The 21,983-nt window shown below is 44.7% G+C and overlaps 1 protein-coding gene across 3 annotated transcripts in view; it reads left to right on the forward strand.

Moving 5' to 3' along the window:
• The window catches only part of LOC115202274 (coronin-2B), a 49,351-nt gene extending 28,127 nt beyond the window's left edge, over positions 1-21,224 (forward strand). For 2 of the 3 annotated variants that reach the window (XM_029766311.1, XM_029766312.1), the window contains exons 2-12: positions 6,350-6,550; positions 8,918-9,034; positions 9,488-9,637; positions 13,534-13,713; positions 14,374-14,490; positions 15,507-15,611; positions 16,113-16,209; positions 17,247-17,359; positions 18,017-18,107; positions 19,140-19,411; positions 19,631-21,224. In XM_029766311.1, the coding sequence (XP_029622171.1) occupies positions 6,350-6,550; positions 8,918-9,034; positions 9,488-9,637; positions 13,534-13,713; positions 14,374-14,490; positions 15,507-15,611; positions 16,113-16,209; positions 17,247-17,359; positions 18,017-18,107; positions 19,140-19,411; positions 19,631-19,762 (1,575 nt within the window). In that variant the 3' untranslated portion in view covers positions 19,763-21,224. The remainder of the gene's footprint in view (positions 1-6,349; positions 6,551-8,917; positions 9,035-9,487; positions 9,638-13,533; positions 13,714-14,373; positions 14,491-15,506; positions 15,612-16,112; positions 16,210-17,246; positions 17,360-18,016; positions 18,108-19,139; positions 19,412-19,630) is intronic. The other variant, XM_029766313.1, reaches the window with a different exon arrangement.
• The last annotated feature ends 759 nt before the right edge of the window (positions 21,225-21,983 follow it).

Consider the following 21,983-nt stretch of genomic DNA (forward strand, 5'->3'; position numbering starts at 1 on the left):
GCTGTGAGGGTGGCGGAGGGAGTTGTAGTTCGGCTGTGAGGGAGTTGTAGTTTGGTTGTGAGGGGGCAGAGGGAGTTGTAGTTTGGCTGTGAGGGAGTTGTAGTTTGGCTGTGAGGGAGTTGTAGTTTGGCTGTGAGGGAGTTGTAGTTAGGCTGTGAGGGTGGCGGAGGGAGTTGTAGTTTGGCTGTGAGGGAGTTGTAGTTAGGCTGTGAGGGTGGCGGAGGGAGTTGTATTTAGGCTGTGAGGGTGGCGGAGGGAGTTGTAGTTAGGCTGTGAGGGTGGCGGAGGGAGTTGTATTTTGGTTTGTGAGGGGGCAGAGGGAGTTGTAGTTTGGCTGTGAGGGAGTTGTAGTTAGCGACTCCTGTGGTGGGCCGGGTGCAGTGCAGGCTGACCAGGTCGCTAGGTGTACGGTGTTTCCTCCAACACATTGGTGCGGCTGGCTTCCTGGTTGGATGCGTGCTGTGTTAAGAAGCAGTGTGGCTTGGTTGGGTTGTGTTTTGGAGGACGCATGGCTCTCGACCTTCGACTCTCCCGAGTCCGTGCAGGAGTTGTAGCGATGAGACAAGACAGTAACTACTAATAATTGGATACCACGAAATTGGGAAGAACAAAGGGGTAAAAAAAAACAAAAAAACAATGCAGTTCAAGAAATAGAGTTAAGAAAATATTTGCTAAATACATTTTTTTAAATAAAAACTAACAATAAGATTACATAACAATAACAAAGCTATATACAGGGGGTACCGGTACCAAGTCAATGTGCGGGGCTACAGGTTAGTCAAAGTCATTTGTACATGTGGGTAGGGGTAAAGTGACTATGCATAGATAAAACACAGCCAGTAGCAGCAGTGTAAAAACTACGTGTGGTGGGGTCAATGTAAATATTTTGGGTGGCCATTTGATTAATTATTCAGCAGATTTATGGCTTGGGGGTAGAAGCTGTTAAGGAGCCTTTTGGACCTAGACTTGGTGCTCCGGTACCACTTGCCGTGTGGTAGCAGAGAGAACAGTCTATGACTTGGGTGACTGGAGTCTTTGACAATTTTTTGTGCCTTCCTCTGACACCGCCTAGTAAATAGGTCCTGGATGGCAGGAAGTTTGGCCCCAGTGATGTATTGGGCCGTACGCACTACCCTCTGTAGAGCCTTACGGTCAGATGCCAAGCAGTTGCCATACCAGGCGGTGATGCAACCAGTCAGGATGCTCTCGATGGTGCAGCTGTAGAACTTTTTGAGGATCTGGGCACCCATGCCAAATATTTTCAGTCTTCTGAGGGGGAAAAGGTGTCACGACTGTCTTGGTGTGTTTGGACCATGATAGTTTGTTGATGATGTGGACACCAAGGAACTTGAAACTCTCGACCCGCTCCACTACAGCCCCATCGATGTTAATGGGAGCCTGTTCAGCCCTCCTTTTCCTGTAGTCCATGATCAGCTCCTTTGTCTTGCTCACATTGAGGGAGAGGTTGTTGTCCTGGCACCACACTGCCAGGTCTCTGATCCTCCCTATAGGCTGACTCATCGTTGTCGGTGATCAGGCCTACCACTGTTGTGTCGTCAGCAAACTTAATGATGGTGTTGGAATCGTGCTTGGCCACGCAGTCGTGGGTGAACAGGAGGGGTTGCAGAGGGAGGTGTTTAGTCCCAGGATCTTAAGCTTAGTGATGAGCTTTATGGGCACTATAGTGTTGAACGCTGAGCTGTAGTCAATGAACAGCATTCTCACATAGGTGTTAATTTTGTCCAGGTGTGAAAGGGCAGAGAGGAGTGTGATTGAGATTGCGTCATCTGTGGATCTGTTGGTGCGGTATGCGAATTGGAGTGGATCTAGGGTTTCCGGGATGATGGTGTTGATGTGAGCCCTGACCAACCTTTCAAAGCACTTCATGGCTACCGACGTGAGTGCTACAAGGCGGTAGTCATTTAGGCAGGTTACCTTCACATTCTTGGGGACAGGGACTATGATGGTCTGCTTGAAACATGTAGGTATTACTGACTCGGGTCAGGGAGAGGTTGAAAATGTCAGTGAAGACACTTCCCAGTTGGTCCGTGCATGCTCTGGGTACACGCACTGGTAATCCGTCTGGCCCCGCAGCCTTGTGAATGTTGACCTGTTTAAAGGTCTTGCTCACATCGGCTATAGAAAGCGTAATCACACAGTCATCCGGAACAGCTGGTGCTCTCATGCATACTTCAGTGTTGCTTGCCTTGAAGCGAGCATAAAAGACATTTAGCATAAAAGACATTTGTCCTGTATTGACGCTTTGCCTGTTTGATGGTTTGTCTGAGGGCATAGCAGGATTTCTTATAAGCGTCCGGATTAGTGTCAATGCATGTGAACTTTGCCCTCCTCCTGGCTCTGAACTTTGACATGTTGTCCTGTGGAAAGCTAGAGATGCGTCCCAAATATCACCCCATTCCCTATATAGTGCACTACTTTTGACCAGGGCTCATGGGGCTGTGGAGAGTCCTGAACACACCAAGCTGACTAGGGTGAGACGCTAACGCACCCAGCTCTCACAGGATTAAAGAACAGATGGTTGAAAGCCACTGAAATATGAAAGACGTGAAAAATGCAACTTGAGATTGGTCTTCTACATTTGTCTTTGTGATGCGTTTCACAGTGGTTTTTACAGCACCCTTTTACCATATGAAGTTGTGAGTCATTGGTTATAGCCCTCTGTTGACAAAAATAGATGTTCTACAGTCCAACTGATAGAGCTAGCTCTATATCTTATGTACCTTGCTCTCCGTTATACTGCAAGAGATATCCAGCCTTTACAATGTGCTATACAGACATATTTAACATTTTTGGAGCAGTGGAAGACTTTTGATCAGCAAGATGACAGGGTTAAAAATAGAATCATCTGTAGTCGTCATCATTTCCTTGTTCAGACGGCCCCCACCATGCAGCCAAGCTGTGTACCTACCTGCTGTTAAAGCACAACATGGAACTGTCACTTTCTCTCACTACTTAACTCTGCATTTGAAGTCTGACTACAGGCTGGATTTCTGGGAAAAGGGTGGGGTTTTTTCTCCTCTTGGAGGCTTGTCACACTTTGTGTCTGAAATGACACCGTATTCCCTTTATAGTGCACTACTTTTGTCCAGGGCCTATATACTGTATATAGTAAAGCACTCTTATTAGGCAAGACTGCCTTCTCATCTTGTGCACCAGAGGCATGGAATAGTCTACAACCCATGCTTCATCTAGATATGTTAGTGCCACTGAATTAATTACACATTCTGATGGTAGACTCTGTTACAGAGGAGTTTAAATGCTTTTTTAGGCTGGATCATGTTGTTGAATTGTATTGTTGTATGTTTTAACTCTGTTATGTATTGATTGTTGCTGCCTTCTTGGCCAGGTCTCCCTCGAAAAAGAGACTGGGTCTCAATGGGCTTTTCCTCGTTGAATAAATCATATAGGCTGCCATTTCAAACGCAGCTTTTGAGATTGACATTTTCAAGCCCCTCACTGCGAAGTTGATCAGGTCATTGTGTTCCCTCTGTAGAAGAAGAACAGAGGCAGGTGGGTTTGGAGAGAAGCAGAGGGTTGAGAGATAATGATCAGGTTCTATGTATTTGGGTTAATGACTCGAAGCGGGGAAAGACACACATTCAAATAGAGAGCCTTGGAGCAGAACGATGTCAACTCGGCTCTCTACGGCTGAACCAATGGAGAGAGCCTTGTTGGAGCTGGGTCGTGTTCATAAGGGAGAGCCTTGTTGGAGCTGGGTCGTGTTCATAAGGGAATACTGTAGCGAAACGTTGTGCAACAGAAAACAACAAGTTGTGATTTTATTGGATAAGTCCAGCTCCCTGTTTTTACTCTGTTTTCTTCCATTGCGTGCACTTATGAACACCACCCAGAGCCAACCAATGATCAACGTGCCATCATCCATTCCAACAGGGCCCATCAAGCCTGTTCTCACTGGATCAAAACTGACAGGCAGTAGGCTGACACTATCAGCTACACCCAACAGGCTCCTACTGAGGGGTAGCAGAGAGCTTCTGTCTCTGACTGCTACTGACAGGGATGGGATATGGCTGTTGGCTGTTGCTTTCTCTTTCTTTTGAGGACACAGATGTTGCCCAGAGCAAGAGCTGAGAGAAGATAGGCCCAGTCTAATAGGACCGTTGTGTTGGTGTAAATATGAACGCCTACACATAGGACCTGGTAGACACATTCCTGCTTTCTGTCTTGACATGCATGGAGATATTTCACTGTTTGGGATTGTGTGTTGGCTTTTGTTCATTTGAGGTAAAAACATTTGTCAGCAGTCTCAATGCATTATTTCCACTAGTGTAGTTCATCTAGGAAGCTAGCTGTTGGTAGTGCAGCTGCAAGGATATGGCATTATCAGTGTGAGCCATCTGTGTCCCACGGCTGGTTGGGTTCATTCACTCACCTGAAAAGGTTAACGAAGCTCTCGTCAGGTAGAGAACATTTGGGCGCTCTAAACGCTGAATGAACATTCGGGCGCTCTAAACGCTCACCCGGGGGTAGAAGACGATAGGGCCATGCGTAAACAGAGACTGAGATGAGCTGAAGGATGGGAAATCTTAATCCCTGTTTCTCGCTTTCTTTTTCTCTATCTCTCGGAGTCTCCTCTCTCTTTCTGTTCCTACTTCTCTCGCCTTTCCCTCTCTCTTTCCCCCCTCTCTCTTTCTCTCTCTCTCCCCCTCTCTTTCCCTTCTTTCTTTCTTTCTTTCTTTCTTTTTCTCGCACCTTCTTTCCCTCTCTTGCCCATCTCTCTCTCTTTACCCCTCTCTCTCTCCCCTTCTCTGCTTCTGTTGAGGCCAACCAACCACCACCACTAAAGCCACACCCGCACCAACCAACCACTGGCCTGCCTGGCTCCCAGTGTTATTTTTACCTCTTTCCCCCCCCACAATGACGTCACTCTGTTTTCCTCGTTGCCTTATATATTTTTACTGACACCATCTGCATCGCCAGAAAAAACTCACTTCCATCCAAACACAGAGAGGGATGATGTCATTGAGCCATAGGTCATTTCCAGGTGACACAACAGCCCATATCCTTTGGGCTCCAGATAGCGGGTGCCTTTAGGCACAGATCTAGGATCAGTTTACCCTCAGCAAACCTTTAATTAACTTTAACCATTGGAAATAAAAATGCTAAACTGACCTTAGACCAGTGTTTGAGGAGCCACAACATACTACTCCTATTTACATTTTAGTAATTTAGCAGATGCTCTTATTCAGAGCAATTAGGGTTAAGTGCCTTGCTCACGGCCACGCCGGCAGATTTCTCGCCTAGTCAGCACGGGTTTCGAACCAGCGACCTTTCGGTTTACTCTCATCATACCTTGACCATTTGAGGGAAACACTGACATAAGATCAGCGTCTATAGGGGCAACTTCATCCTGCTCACTGTTTTGGTCCTGTACTGTTACTGTACTGTAACCTCAGGTCCACCAGCCTCTCCTCTAATTCATAAATAATGACCATGCAGCAGTAATAGACATGCAGGCAGACAGACATGTTGGCTAGCCAGGCTGGGTCCAGATGTTCTTCCACACAGGCACTTAGCCTAGCATTCACACAGATGACTTATCCACTAGCTGGAGTGATGGGTTGGCTTTAACAGGCACTAAAACAGACTGAAACAGGGAGGGACTACCTGGTCCATCAAGAAACACTCTTTTTAGCTTCCCGTTGAAAATGTTTTAAACGTTTTCCCTAATGGATAGGATCCTGAAGTGCAGGCTGAAGAGAGGCGGATGGACTAACATGAGGCTTACGGTTTGGGGGGAGGTCTAATAGTGATTATCTTGCTCTTCACTTTACTAAACGGTTCCAATCCCCCGTGGTGGTTGATAGTGTTAGGGTGCAGCTTTACAATAGGTCCATCTATCCTGTCGCCATGCAGAATGTCAATTGAAGTGGGCAGCTTGCCATTTTGATTCTAATAACTGTTATGTGGTGGCCTGCTTTTCAGAGATGTTTTTTTTAATGTCTGGTTGACATAGATGGATCTCTCACACTCTGGTAAGATTGGGCTGAAGTGCTGTCTCTTTAAGGCATATATCTAGTTCTGTATCTGTGTTTTGTTGTACGCGTGGCCAACAATCAACAACCTTGTTAAAGGCACCATTAAATTAACTTTGATGAACAGGCAATTCTCCTTCATTGACCCTTCTTCCTCTCTCTCCTCCTCTCCTCCCTCTCCCTCCTTCTCCCCTCCTCCATCTCTCTCTCCCTACTTCTCCCCTCCTCTGCCTTGTCTCCCGCTCTGCCTAATGTGTTTGTGTAGTAATGTATGATGTTGATCCAAAAAACAGGATTCTCCATTTTCTCTCGCTCTCTTGCTCTCTCCATCCTAGATGACATGGCGTCCTCAGTATCGCAGCTCCAAGTTCCGCCACGTGTTTGGTAAGGCCGCCACCAAGGAGAACTGCTACGATGGCGTGCCCATCACGCGGAGCGTCCACGACAACCACTTCTGCGCCGTCAACCCGCGTTTCATTGCCGTCATCACAGAGTGCGCCGGGGGTGGAGCCTTCCTGGTCCTCTCTGTCCATCACGTGAGTCTCCGCCCACCTTTGCTTTTTTTTTGAGAAATAGATGTGAAATCTCTCTCTCTTGTCGAGGTAGAAGTTTTTCTTAACCACAGGTCTGGGATCAGAATGTATGACCCTGTGTCAGTCGTTAGGGGTAACGTCTAACTACGGGGTGATGTCATTGTTGGTGAATTAGTGAGTATTTGAGGGTCTTTACATTTGATAGATTCTGGACATATTGTATGAGATGCCCTGCTGCGTTATATTACCTAAAATGTCTGTTTTTAGCTTTGACTTTTCATTTTGAGGTATCCCTCCAAGCCCTCTGTAGTCTGTTGCTAAGGCTGATGTTTTGGGGGGGGGGGTTCACTTCAAACAGCGCCCGAGCCAAAGACCGGAAAAAAAAGACAGAAAGAAAATGCAGGGAAAGTTAAACCGTCTAACCCATAACTTTCCCTCCTAAAACGCCTGTCATCTTTATTTTGTTACCCCTCCACAAACTCTTTCTCCCTCCTTCCCTTTGCTGTCTAGATACCAATAATCAATCTGACTCATAAATGATGTATATAAAGATGTCCTTATTATATATAGCCTCTTATCAGTGGAGGCATTGTGTTGATCTCTCCACTGAACTTGGCTTTCTCTTTCAACTCCCTGTACGGCTATAGCACCTCCAGACCTCTTCACCTGAACATCAGCTGAATTTACAGGCTTTCATTTATCAAGGACCTTGCAGTGATTCATCAGAAAGGCTCTCGATCCACCGCTCCCTCTTTTCCCTCTTCCTTTTTTCCTGTCTTTTCCCTTCTTTTTTCCCGCTTTCTTCTTGAAGGGGTCTCTCTGAATTTATCACACTCCTCTTCTTGGCTCAGACAGGAGTTACATGGGGACTCAGGAATGACATAACTCACCTATGTCCCCCTCCACCCGTCGCAAGGACTTGAAACTATGGCTTGTCCCCACTTTTCCCCAACCCGACACACACACAGGCACGCACACACACCGTTCGGTCCCTATAATCTAATACATCTATGACCCATCTCTCTCTCTGATAGCATGTTCTTAGACTGAGTCATTCATTTAGTTTCAGGGCTCACCCCCCTATCACAAACACACCTTACCTACACACACACACACCTTACCTACACACACACACACACACACACACACACACACACACACACCATGCTCCTCCTGGACACCAATGATGTCATGCAGTGTGTGTGTGCGTGTGTGCGTGTGTGCGTGTGTGTGTGTGTGTGTGTGTGTGTGTGTGTGTGTGTGTGTGTGTGTGTGTGTGTGTGTGTGTGTGTGTGTGTGTGTGTGTGTGTGTTGTCAGTCATCTGTCACAACACATCTGTGAGTGGTTCTTTTCAGACTCATTAGTAAGGGGAGCCTGAATAAGACTGAGTTACTGTAAGTCTGACTAAGACAGGCCTGGATTACTGCATTCTTAAACTTCTTGAATTGTCTGATGCAAATCAGATTGATACCAAAGGATTGTGTAATAGAGACATGTTGTGTTAAAAACAATGGTGAATAGTGAACACGCCCCAGCATTGCTCAACATGCTCACCTCTGTCATAAGTTGCTGATCTTGATACATTATGTCTAGATCTATTCAGGAAGTTCCTGAGTTGACAGACATCTAAAGAATAAAACATATCAATAAGGTTGGCTTTTAAAACTGTTTTTACACTCTTTCTTAAATAACTTCTTTATGTACCACCTTTGCCATCATGTTAGCCAGATAGGGTATTGAAGTTAATTATTCGTGAACTATTCCTTACTGTCATTGCCTGTTGCTCAATTGTCTTCAGGCAGGTGAAGGGCTTGCTATGCCGCCTTGCATAGACTTGCTGGTTAGCTCTGTAGTGAGGTTGTCATTCAGTATGCTGAGGTAGGCTGCCTGTCCTGACTTGTAAAGAGGAGTCAGACTTGGTTCTTTCTTGGCTGGTCTGCCGATTACGTCATGTTTACCTGGACAAATTCTGTCCCTGACTTTGAATACTGGATATTTGTTGATCGGTTTCTTTGAGTAAAGAATATACATTTTATCTTGCGATTTCCCCTGTTTACCTTCAATATTAGTCCTTATCTTTTTATATATAGTCTGTATCCAGCCTACACATTTCTACCTGATGTTATGATGAATAATATCAAACCTCAGATTCTAGCTCCACCTTCTCCTGACCCCATGGCTCCTAGGAATCTTGCAAACACACACTGATTTCAGGGCAGGAGTGTGAGGCCTGATGTAATGCTCTATTGCCCCTCGCTGTCTGTCTGTCTGTCTGTCTGTCTGTCTGTCTGTCTGTCTGTCTGTCTGTCTGTCTGTCTGTCTGTCTGTCTGTCTGTCTGTCTGTCTGTCTGTCTGTCTGTGTTATTCAGACAGGGAAGGTGGACCCCCTTCACCCCAAAGTGTCAGGCCACAGAGGTAACGTACTGGACATCAAATGGAACCCCTTCAACGACTTCTGTATAGCATCCTGCTCAGAGGACTCCACGGTCAGTAGTGTACACACACACACACACACACACACACATAAAATCACTTTTCCATTCATTTCATACTGGGGTTAGAGCAACATCTATTAAACAGTCAAAGATAACTGGAGGGCCTAGGTAATAGCTGTCTGGAGTCCTGACCTGTACTACCACCTGTAACATGTTTGAGAGTTACAACTCTTCTTGGTGTGTTATGAATTAGCCGCTGGTCAGTCTCAAATTCCTCACCTTTCAGTTTGGCTATGTGAGTTGGTTCTAGCCAATGGTTAGCTTTGAATTGTGTGTATGTAACTTTTTATGTGTGTCCTTGTGTGTGCATGTGTATCTGTGTCTATTGTCTGTGTGTGTGTGTGTGTGTGTGTGTGTGTGTGTGTGTGTGTGTGTGTGTGTGTGTGTGTGTGTGTGTGTGTGTGTGTGTGTGTGTGTGTGTGTGTGTGTGTGTTGCTCTTACAGGTGAAGGTGTGGGACATCCCTCCCCATGGTGTGCTGAAGAACCTGACGGTGCCGTGGAAGGAGCTGCAGGGTCACAGCCGCAGGGTGGGCCTCATCGAGTGGCACCCTACTGCCAACAATGTGCTCTTCAGCACTGGCTATGACTACCAGGTAACACACACACTAACCCTCAGATACACAAGCTCATGTATTCAGTGCCTTCAGAAGGTATTCATACCTCTTGACTTTTTCACATTTTGTTGTGTTACAACCTGAATTTAAAATGGATTCAATGGAGATTTTGTGTCACTGATCTACACACAATACCCCATAATGTCAAAGTGGAATTGTGTTTTTAGACATTTTTACAAATTAATTAAAAATGAAAAGCTGAAATGTCTTGACTCAATAAGTATTCAAAAACCAGGAAGGTTTTTCAATGCCTCGCAAAAAAGGGCACCAATTGGTAGATTGGTACTTTGGATGGTGTATCAATACACCCAGTCACTACAAAGATACAGGTGTCCTTCCTAACTCAGTTGACGGAGAGGAAGGAAACCGCTCAGAGATTTCAACCAGTTAAATAGCTGTGATAGGAGAAAACTGAGGATGGATCAACATTGTTGTTACTCCACAACACTAACCTAAATGACAGAGTGAAAAGAAGGAAGCATGTACAGAATAAAAAATATTCCAAAACATGTATTCTGTTTGCAATAAGGCACTAAAGTAATATTGCAAAAAATGTGGCAAAGAAATGTACTTTTTGTCCTGAATTCAAAGCATTATGTTTGGAGAAAATCCAACACAGCACATTACTGAGTACCACTCTTCATACTTTCAAGCATAGTGGTGGCTGCATGTTGTGGGTATGCTTGTCATCGGAAAGGGAATTTGTTTTGATAAAAAGAAAAGGGATAGAGCTAAGCACAGGCAAAGTTCAAGAGGAAAACCTGATTCAGTCTGCTTTCCAACTGCCACTGAGAGACAAATACACCTTTCAGCAGGACAACAACCTAAACGCAAGGCCAACTATACACTGGAGTTTACTAAGACAACATTGAATGTTCTTGAGTGGCCTAGTTACAGTTTTGACTTCAATGGGCTTGAAAATCTATGGCAAGACTTGAAAATGGCTGTCTAGCAATGATTAAGAACCAACTTGACAGAGCTTGAAGAATTTTAAAAAGAATAATAGGGAAATATTGTACGATCCAGGTGTGCAAAGCTCTTAGAGACTTACCCAGAAAGACTCACAGCTGTAATAGCTGCCAAAGGTGATTCAGGGGGTTGAATACTTATCTAATCAAAATATATTACTGTTTTATTTTCCATTAATAACATAAAATGTTAGAATTTTTCTTCCACTTTGACATTCAAGTATTTTGTGTAGATCGTTGACAAAAAATGACAAATCCATTTGAATCATTGTAACTCAACAAAATGTGAAAAAGTCACACACACACACTCAGACCCATATACTCTCACAGCTACTCCTGCTCACACACACTTGCATACAGATACTCAGACACACTCAATGTAATATATCCCACATATACAGAATAGTGAGAGCCAACCAGGAAATAGCGTTGGCAGGAATAATCTATCAATGTTGAAATGCAGCCAAACGGGTCACCACATTCTACTGCAGCTTAATCTGCTTGGCAAAGTGCAACAGTAAGCATCACCATTTTTATTTTATTTAAGCTTTATTTAACTAGGCAAGTCAGTTAAGAACAAATTCTTATTTACAATGGCGGCCTACCCCGGCCAAACCCTAACGACGCTTGGCCAATTGTGCGCCGCCCTATGGGACTCCCTATCACACCTGGTTATGATACAGCCTGGAATCGAACCAGAGTCTGTAGTGACGCCTCTAGAACTGAGATGCAGTGCCTTGGACCGGAGCCCAAATCGATCACTGTCTATCTGCCACACATGAACATTGCTCTTTGTTGACCTTTAAAGATGCCTTGGTAATCTGTTGAGCTCCTCAGTACTTGAATATTAGATGCCCATGTAGGAATTTACAGTATAAGAATGCAAGTAAAATGTGGTGGAAATAGGGCTGTTACGGTGACCGTTTTACCGCCACACCGGCGATCACGAGTCATGACGGCTGTCAAATTCCATGTGACCGTTTAGTCATGGTAATTATGCTTCTCCAAGCTCTGATGCTGCTGATGGTCATTAGTAGCCTACCAAACTTGTTAACTGCCTGGTACTCAGCACTCTATTGTTCCTCTAATCACTCCGACATCAATGCAAATGAAGCTCATTAATCCACTTTTCACCATAAAAATGCACCTTTATAATAAAAGCATTACGTGCATAATTGCATTTGTGGTCACTTTTGAGAATGGCGTTTTCCTGCTCATGGAACATTTGCGCTTACAGCCTACTGCCATGTGTGCGTTGCTGTGCTTATAATGTGAAGAAATAGTTTAATAGTTTATCAACTTTTTAAGATAAACGTTATCATCTATTGCATCAGGCTCATTGCTTAGAACAGTTTTTTTTATGCTAGTGGTTGTATTAATTTGGGATCTATCGTATCCTACAACTGTCCCAGACTATGTTTAGAATATTTATTTCTCGCACAGAATAGAATAGGTCAACTTGTGTACTATGGGGGATAGTAGATTGAAATAGGCTAGTGCTTTTGCTGATCTTTAGGCCTACTCATCGTGTTGGCTGACAAAAAGTAAATTTGGACAGATCTCCCAATATCTTCAATATGCACCTTGCAATTGGATAAGAGCACACGCAGTTGCGTCCAAGATGTATCAGTCTTCACTTGTAGCCTGTGAGAAAGACCCAATCACGTGACGGAGAGCCATGTGAGTGAGAGGTGCTTCGGCACGCAGCTGGGAGGAGGGAATTATAATTATTATATTCAGCACAAGTGCACAAAGGCCACTGGCGGTAAAAGGCATGGATTTTTTAGGGGCATTACGGCCACACAAACGGGATGCAGCCGGAAAATTCGAGGCATTATCAAGTGCTTGTCAAATTGTGAATGAGAGACTGATGAAGTATGTACAGCCTGCGCAAAAAACAAAGCAGAGCTCATGCCTTTAATGTGACTTTTTTCAAATCATCGTTAGTCGCATCATGCAGCCTTAGAATGTTTTGAAAATCTAAACATATATCCCAACCTTTGTATCACATATGACATAAATAACTCTAAATTAAGCATGTAGGAGTACCTGTTTCTTTGTTAACAGCTCATCACAGAATAGCCGCATGTGCGCACTCCCTCAAATCGCATGGAGAAAATATCCTTTTTGTTTTATTCAGCTATGTTCAATTGTATTCTTCATACTATAAAATAATGCCACCGTATTCGAAGCAAATGTTGTCTGCTAAGTGAATTAGTGTAGCCCACAGCTATTTGGCATAGCCAGATCAGGGCCTAACATAAGGAAAACTCAAGAGTATGCTATTTTGTTCTTCTGAAATAGACAACATTTTCTTCATATCATATTTCTTTAGATCTGTCTAAAATAAATAATGGATTTATTGTGATGGTGTAGGCTATATTACATGGATTTATTAGACTTTATAAAATCTAGATGTTCCAAAGGTCTCGATCAGTGGCTTGTAGGCTGTGTGGAAGACAGGAGATGCTAAATGTGTTTATGTTAATTAACGGTCAATTACCGTGACACCGGCAGTTATTTGCTTCACAATCACCGGCTGACAAAATTTTATGACCACCACAGCCCTAGGTGGAAACAAATTAAAACATACACATTTGACCTTTATTTAACTAGGCAAGTCAGTTAAGAACAAATTCTTATTTTCAAAGGCGGCCTACCCCGGTCCAATTGTGCGTCGCCCTATGGGACTCCCAATCACGGCCGGTTGTGATACAACCTGGAATCGAACCAGGGTCTGTAGTGACGCCTCAAGCACTGAGATGCAGTGCCTTAGACCGCTGCGCCACCCGGGACCTCACACACACACCCTGCTCGCCTGTCGAGTTACAGAATTGAAAGTCCTTTGTCAATCTGTTTGTACTTTCAGTATCTGATTTCAGAACATGTGTGTGTGTCCTTCCCCAGGTGATGATCTGGAACCTGGACAGCCCTGAGGCGGTGATAAAGAACCCGGTGCGGACCATCAGCCACCACACTGACGTGGTGCTCTCCATGTCCTTCAATACAGATGGCAGCAGGCTGGCCACGTCCTGCAAGGACAAGAAGATCAGAGTTCTAGAGCCACGCACTGGGAACCTGCTACAGGTCTGTACGGGTGGGGCTGCTGGGTTTGTGTGTTTGTCTGTAGTTGTATGCAAGTATTCCATTTTTTTGTCATAATGCCATTGTCCTCGGTAACAGTGATTGAATTACTATTTATATCAACATGGTGCTTAGGATTGTCCTTCTCTCCTTGTCCTGTGCCCCTCCACGCCTCTCCAGCACCACACAGCCAAAACTGACACCTCCCCATCGGCCGCCCCATAGACCCCTGGGATCTGCACCCACCCAGCCACCCCATGACTCATGTTCTCTCTGTTCTCACTCTCCCCTCCGCCCCTCAAACCAGCTGACGTGGCAATGTGCAGATAGTGACACAGTGATATTGCAAAGACCTATTTGTGCAGACACGATGTGCTGACGTTTAAAATATCATGTTTATACAGACGCCAATAGACTGTTTACTTCTGAAACTACTGAAACCCCAGGAGCATGATACCCATAACATCTCACATACTGTGATGTAATGTGAATACATTAGTTAAAACAACTCTGTAGGGTTATCTATCCACCCATGTGTCTTCCTGACCGGGGCATTGCTTCAAATTATAATTTCATCTCTGACCAATCTGGTTAAATATAGACTCAATAAAACATAGACCTTTTTAGTTTTTTGATTTGTTTGTTTCCTGCTGTTTTTTTCAGGAGGCCAACTGTAAGAACCACAAAGCCAGCAAGGTGCTGTTCCTGGGGAACCTCAAGATGCTGCTGTCCACCGGCAGCTCCCGCTGGAACCACAGACAGATGGCCCTCTGGGACCAGGTACACAACCACACTACTGATAGAGGCTGCCCTTAGGCACAGATCTAGGGTCAGTTTACATGTTGACAGATGGCCCTCTGGGACCAGGTACACAACCACACTACTGATAGAGGCTGCCCTTAGGCACAGATCTAGAGTCAGTTTACATGTTGACAGATGGCCCTCTGGGACCAGGTACACAACCACACTACTGATAGAGGCTGCCCTTAGGCACAGATCTAGGGTCAGTTTACATGTTGACAGATGGCCCTCTGGGACCAGGTACACAACCACACTACTGATAGAGGCTGCCCTTAGGCACAGATCTAGGGTCAGTTTACATGTTGACAGATGGCGCTCTGAGACCAGGTACACAACCACACTGTTAGGATTAGCTGTCTCACCCACAATCGCTGATATCAACCATTAAGGATATGTAAAACTGACCTTAGAGCAGTGTGTAGGAACAAGTTCATCTTACTTTGGTAGAGGCTGACCCTGAGGAACCGTGCTAGCAACAGCTTACTTCCCCAATTCAGGGGGGCAAATTCAAAACTGACCTTAGATCAGTGTCAATTAGTGGTGACTTCATCTTATTGTGATCAAAGAACGGCTCCCTCTGGTGCCAAATGGGTGTATCTCACAATAGAAATCCTGCGGGACGCTTTCATGCAAAATCCCCAAACACAAATAGTATCCGTTTTGGTTATGTCATTTATCATCTGATTCCTCCCTGCGTGTGTTTGTTGCACAACAACCAGTATTCTATTTGAAAACAACCAATGTATGTTGGTGTGGTTCTGAGTGGGCGGGGAGATTATGACTGCAACACAGATTAGGGGGTTTTAAACAGTCAATCTTTTTCATTCTGTGCTGGGAGACATGTTCATGTTACCTCCACTTCAATGAAACCTCCATTCTTATTGAAGTAATAAGGTGTTCTTCCCTTGAGTTTTAACACGTTTAGTTGATTAAGTAATCGTGTGTGTGTGTGTGTGTGTGTGTGTGTGTGTGTGTGTGTGCGTGTGCGTCTACAGGAGGACCTAGATGTGCCTTTGTTACTGGAGGACTTAGATGGTTCGTCTGGGGTGCTATTTCCTTTCTACGACCCAGACACACACATGCTCTACATAGCAGGGAAGGTGGGTCTCTGGTACATGGCTGGTCGAGACACAACATATTCCCATCAAGGTCTTCTGAATGAATGAATTCTACTATATTTAAATGGTTGACTCTTGAAGAACAAGAGCACACACATTTATTTAATGTATTTGAGTTTGCCTACATGTTTGACTGGTGTGTCTCTCTCTTTCTCCCTCTCTCTCTGTCTCTCTCTCTACCTCCCTCTCTACCTCCCTCTCCCTCTCTCTCTCCCCATCTCTTTCTCTCTGTCTCTCTCTCCATCTCTCTCTGTCTCTCTCTACCTCCCTCCATCTCTTTCTCTCTGTCTCTCTCTCTGTCTCTCTCTGTCTCTCTCTACCTCCCTCCCTCTCTCTCTCCATCTCCCTCTCTCTCTCCCCATCTCTTTCTCTCTGTCTCTCTCTCCATCTCTCTCTGTCTCTCTCTACCTCCCTCCATCTCTCTCTTTCTCCCCATCTCTTTCTCTCTATGTCTCTCTCTCCATCTCTCTCTGTCTCTCTCAGGGGGATGGTAATATCCGGTACTATGAGATCAGCTCAGAGAAGCCCTACATGCACTTCCTCACAGAGTACCGCTCGCACACTCCTCAGAAAGGAATGGGTAAGCACACGCGTGCGCGCGCACACACACACACACACTGTGTGCACCTGCAACCAAACCAGATGTGCAAATGACCCAGTTGATTTGACTAGCCGAAAAGGTGATTCCAAGGCTTTCAGTCATGTGTTATGATGACAATGACTTACGACATGAATAATACTACCATCAGCAGTAACAACAGAAGCACTAGGGTTCATAGTGGTGGAACAGAGGCACTAGTTACAGTTTACATTTGATTAATTTAGAGAATGTTCTTATCCTCTGTCTCTGGAGTTGAACAACTTACTCACCGTTGAAGTGCTTCAATAGGACGCAAAGTCAAGATGCAGTCCCTTGTTGTCAAGACTTAGAATCAACAAACTCAACGGGCATGGACATTATCAAACAATGAAAGCGTGATTGCGATGGGAGTGTTTGTCTGATGCTGACTAGACCGGCCACGTTGTGTGCGCGGGTTGCTAAATAAACGTACACATAGATGTTATTCAATCATTTGATCCAAACTGCTCGCGGCATCAACGAGCGTCTGCGAAGCCAGGCTCTACATGGTTCTATTTGAGACGCTTGACGCACTACAAGTCCCGCCTCTCCCATCTACTCATTGGTTTTCACGAGCATACTAACCCACGTGGGGATTGAAAGATGAACGAGGAGGGGCTAATCAAAGAAAACAAACTAGGTTTCCCCTTTTATTTGTGAATTAATTGTTGGAGTAGAGATGGGTCCACATTCTACACATATCCAGCTAAAAAAAAGAACCATATGCATTTCAGGTAAAATAATAACCCAAATGTTTATCTCACAGGAAAAACTAGTTAGCAAAAGCAAGCTAGCTAAATGTCCATGAATGTTTCATGTGTGTTTCGACCGGTCCCCAAATGAATATTGGTTTTGGTATTTTAACCTGCTTGTCATGAACACGTCTGGTGGGGAGAGACAAATTCAACAAGCGCACACATGGGGCCGGTTTGGTCAAGGTGTCAGAAACAGGCAGTGCTACTAACTTCCTGTGTGTGTGTGTGTCCCTCCACCCTCAGGTATCATGCCAAAGAGAGGCCTGGACGTGAGCTCCTGTGAGGTGTTCAGGTTCTACAAACTGGTGACGATCAAGGCCCTCATCGAACCCCTCTCCATGATCGTACCTCGTAGGGTAAGAACCCCTGACACACCAACACAGACGACCAGAACACCTAGGGTCACAATCTACTGAGCACTAGAACACAATATAGTCACAATCTACTGAGCACTAGAACACAATATAGTCACAATCTACTGAGCACTAGAACACAATGTAGCCACAATCTACTGAGCACTAGAACACAATGTAGTCACAATCTACTGAGCACTAGAACACAATATAGTCACAATCTACTGAGCACTAGAACACAATGTAGTCAATCGACTGAGCACTAGAACACAATGTAGTCACAATCTACTGAGCACTAGAACACAATGTAGTCACAATCTACTGAGCACGAGAACACAGTGTATAACACAATCTACTGAGCACTAGAACACAGTGTAGTCACAATCTACTGAGCACTAGAACACAATGTAGTCACAATCTACTGAGCACTAGAACACAATGTAGTCACAATCTACTGAGCACGAGAACACAGTGTATAACACAATCTACTGAGCACTAGAACACAGTGTAGTCACAATCTACTGAGCACTAGAACACAATGTAGTCACAATCTACTGAGCACGAGAACACAGTGTATAACACAATCTACTGAGCACTAGAACACAGTGTATAACACAATGTAGTCAATATACTGAGCGTGTGTATTTGCATCCCCTGTAGTCGGAGTCGTACCAGGATGACATCTACCCCATGACGGCGGCGAGCGCGGCCGCCATGTCAGCCGAGGAGTGGCTTAGCGGCATTGACAAAGGTCAGAGGTCACGACCACAGAGAGTGGGTGGTCGTGGGGATGGGCAGGGTTATCGTATGCTGTTTCTCCGTAGTTTGATAACTTGAATTATGCAATGAGGAAACTCCAATACAAAAGCACAAGTAGCTGTCTCTACTGAGGAAACAAAGAACTGTATTCAAAATGGATTTGTACATTATCAGTAGTATATGTATATTCAAGGGATATTTATACATTATGTATCAAAAAGTGTATTGTCTATTTCAATATGATCAGAATACGGATTATCAGTGTAAGGGGTCAGCCATCAGACATGCAGGCTCTTTCATGTACAGCAAGGTCACAATGTTGTCTCTCAATCTAAGGTCCTAATAGGGCCTAATGCTGGATATTAGTTCTCCGTTTGAGATAACATGGATTCCATTTGCTGCCCCCTACAGTGGAAAGGTCAAAGGAGGATCAAGATGTCCCTTTAGCTGACCATGAAATCTGTTTACCTACAGTAGATGCACACATGGGGTCAAATATTATTTAAAACTTTCAAAAATGTGGAGCATTTTGCTTTAGCCTGCCTGGAGTACCAGATGAGTGGGGTTTGCAGTTTTGATACTATTCTATTGGTTCCATTGCCCCTGGCAAACTCAATTTAGCCCAGTTGATATATTTCAAATAGTGTTTGAACCCATGTCTGCCTAGAAGCCTCAGCTGCATCCTATTTGCTTCTCTACGAGATGTGACATTCTCATTTGTCATGTGAAGGGCCAGGAAGTTGCCCATTATGCACTATATATATCTACCCTGCAATGTCCTGTGCAAAGAAGACCCTGCAAAGTTTATATTCCATCGTCCTCTATCATGTCTTTAAACCTTGATTTGGTTATAAATTGTGTTCGTAATTCAAATGATGTAAAAAATATATATGTTGACCTTCAAAGAAATCTCGACAACGATAGCATTGTGTTGTGTTATCATCAACCAACCAAATGTGAGACAGTAAGAAGGTAATCATTACATTAACATCATGTTTGCTCTCTCACCTTCCACCTCCACTAGGCCCGGTGCTCCAGTCCCTGAAGCCTGGGAGTCGAGTACCGGACTCCTACCCGGAGCTGAGCTCCGGCCTGGGCAGTAAGGGGCTGGGCAACTCCCTGGGCACTCGGAGGTCCCAGAGCCGACCAGGACAACTGCAGCTGGCGTACATCCAGGACCAGCTTGGCAACAAGGAGGGCAAGGAGTGCAGGAGTAAGACGTCTGTCAGCAACGGACAGGACCCCACGCTCTGCTCGCCTCCCAAAACAGAGAATGAGGTATGGGGCGGTTTCGATGTGAGTTACCCAGCTTGGCTGTATACCATTCTACCGTGGGTTGGGGAAGGTTTAGTGTATGGAGGCTGTACTGACTGTATCCTATCCCATCATGGGTAGGAGTTTTGTAGGTGACTATATAGGGTCAGAAAATATCCTGGCCCTAGTCTTGCACTCACCCACATTCTTTCTCAATGTGTGTTCTGTGCATGTGTGTGTGTGTGTGTGTTGGGTGTGCAGCTGCGTCTGAAGTTCCACAAGCAGCAGGAGGAGATCCGGCGTCTGCGGGAGATGCTCAACCAGAGGGACGTCCGCATCAAGCAGCTGGAGCTGGAGATCAACAACGTGAGGAATTCCCAGGGCTCGCACTGAGAAGAAGCTCCCCTTGCCCCCCCCCCCGTCGTACCAAGCCACCCTCACCTCTCCCTGGATTACTCTCTGACCACCCCCTCCCCCGCTCTCACCCTGGGGGTCTCACTGTAATTAACACCCCTCTAACCCCTCGACCCCCATCTTCCTTACCCTAAAGACAAGGGCTCTTCCCAGGGGCCTCGCTGTCTCATCTCAGAACACTATCTGTCTCTGTGGATGGGTCAAAGCCTCACCAAGCCTTCTCATGTCCCTCATATATGTACATACACCCATAGACTCTCAGTCACTCCTCAATATGTAACATATTTTCATGCTACCGCATCACTATACATGTAAGCCGCTTGTCCCTCTCCCTGCTCCTCTCCCCAAAGTCAGTTTTCGTTTTTCCTTTTGTACGCTTCAGAGCTATGCAAGTTTGATGTACTTTAGTTTTGTTTTGTGGTAAAAAAAATTAATAAATTATGCCGTTTTTATTTGAAAAAGAATGAAAATAAGATGTACGTGCCTGTCTTTAAAAGATGGTGTGGTTGTCTGCTGGTTATGTTTGAATGTTGTCTGGATGGGAGCAGATGTCACACATGATTGTAAGATACACTGAATTTATTTTCTATGCTTTGTGATTTTGCATATTTAAACAACTGTACATGGATGGGTGCTGGTGGAGATGTCTGCGGGGATGTCTACATCTAGAATGACAGAATATATGTGTAGGAGAGAGAGGGGGGGAAAGAGACGTGCTTCGTTTTGTATATATTGAGTCAATTTGGGTCTTTTGCATTTAAAGGTAGACTCAGCGATATGACGTAGATGCAGAAATTAAACATAGTGGGTCAATTTCCACAACAACTAAGGGCGTTGAGGCGAAACTTCTCCGCTTCATTGGTCCCGCTACCGTGGTGTGAACAGCGTGAAGCAAATCCGTGCACATGCGCATATACTGTGTGAGAACGAAGTCTTGCGTCTCGCTCGTCACAATATCTGCGGTGCTCCTCGTGGCAACGTCATTTCGGTGAGTCTACCTTTAATGAAGCTGCGTTTTGTTTTAATGACTGGTAAACTGGTGGAAGATCAATCAACTGAAAGAACAATCGTTGCCCAGCAGCTTTTAAATACACCATTTATTTGACCAGAAAGCAGCCAAGGGAATCTCACTTGTCGTTTTTAAAATTGCATTTATTTATTCTGTTTCTTTTTTATTTGTGGACAAGAAAAGGTAGCCGTATGGAATGATGACCAATTACAGAGGCATGTTTTCACACCAGTGGCCACAGCTCTATGCTTCAGGCACACCACTGAGTATGTCTAACGCTATCAGATAACACACACCACATCATGTAGGGAGTGGGTTGGTAGGGCACACAAAGTGTTACTGTTTCACTGTCTGTTTGGTGCTGGTCCATCCGTTTTCATTGTTCCAAAGCCGCTGTGTAAAGTAGGAATGATAAAAAAAGGGATTGAAAAAGCCATTGTGTAATATATGACTTAACAGGGAACTTAATAACAATGTTGTTAATTTGTAAGTGCTGACCCAAGTGATTGGGTTGTCTCTTGAAAACAACAGAGGAAACTGTAAAAGGGAATATATGTGTTTGGAGCAGGCTAATTTGGAACTTTCAGGATAACAGTAAGCCTTTGTTTTTGATGTGATGTCCATTGCTTTTGTGATGCACTACAGAGGAGGCTGGTTGGAGGAGCTATAGGAGGATGGGCTCATTGTAATTGCTGGAATGGAATGAATGTAACAGAGTCAAACGTGTGTTTGATACCATTCCATTTATTCCATTCCAGCCATTACAATGAGCCCATCCTCCTATAGCTCCTCCAACCAGCCTCCTCTGTAGCACAAGTACTTACTTGGTGGTTCACAATAGTTTGAAATGGAAATACTATGGCAAGGAATGGGATTGGAACTGCTCTGTAATTGTGCATCATAATATGTTAGTTAGACAATCAGAGACCCACTGCCCCTGTCCAAAGAAAAGCAAGAGGCCAACGTTTGACTGTATTTGAATATCGACATTTTACACAAGCACGGCACACATACGCCAAAATATAATTGTGAGCTATTCAACGCTTGTGAGCAGGCATCTAGAGAAGACATCCCCTATTCCCATAGAGAGCAGTACTTTTGACCGTGGTCAAAGAGCAGCATGAGGGCAAGCCAACCATTGTCACCGCTAGTATAGATGTATTAATAATACATTAACACGTAACTGCATAT

Source organism: Salmo trutta, chromosome 11 (genome assembly GCF_901001165.1).
Source record: "Salmo trutta chromosome 11, fSalTru1.1, whole genome shotgun sequence".
Classification (NCBI taxonomy): Eukaryota; Metazoa; Chordata; class Actinopteri; order Salmoniformes; family Salmonidae; genus Salmo; species Salmo trutta.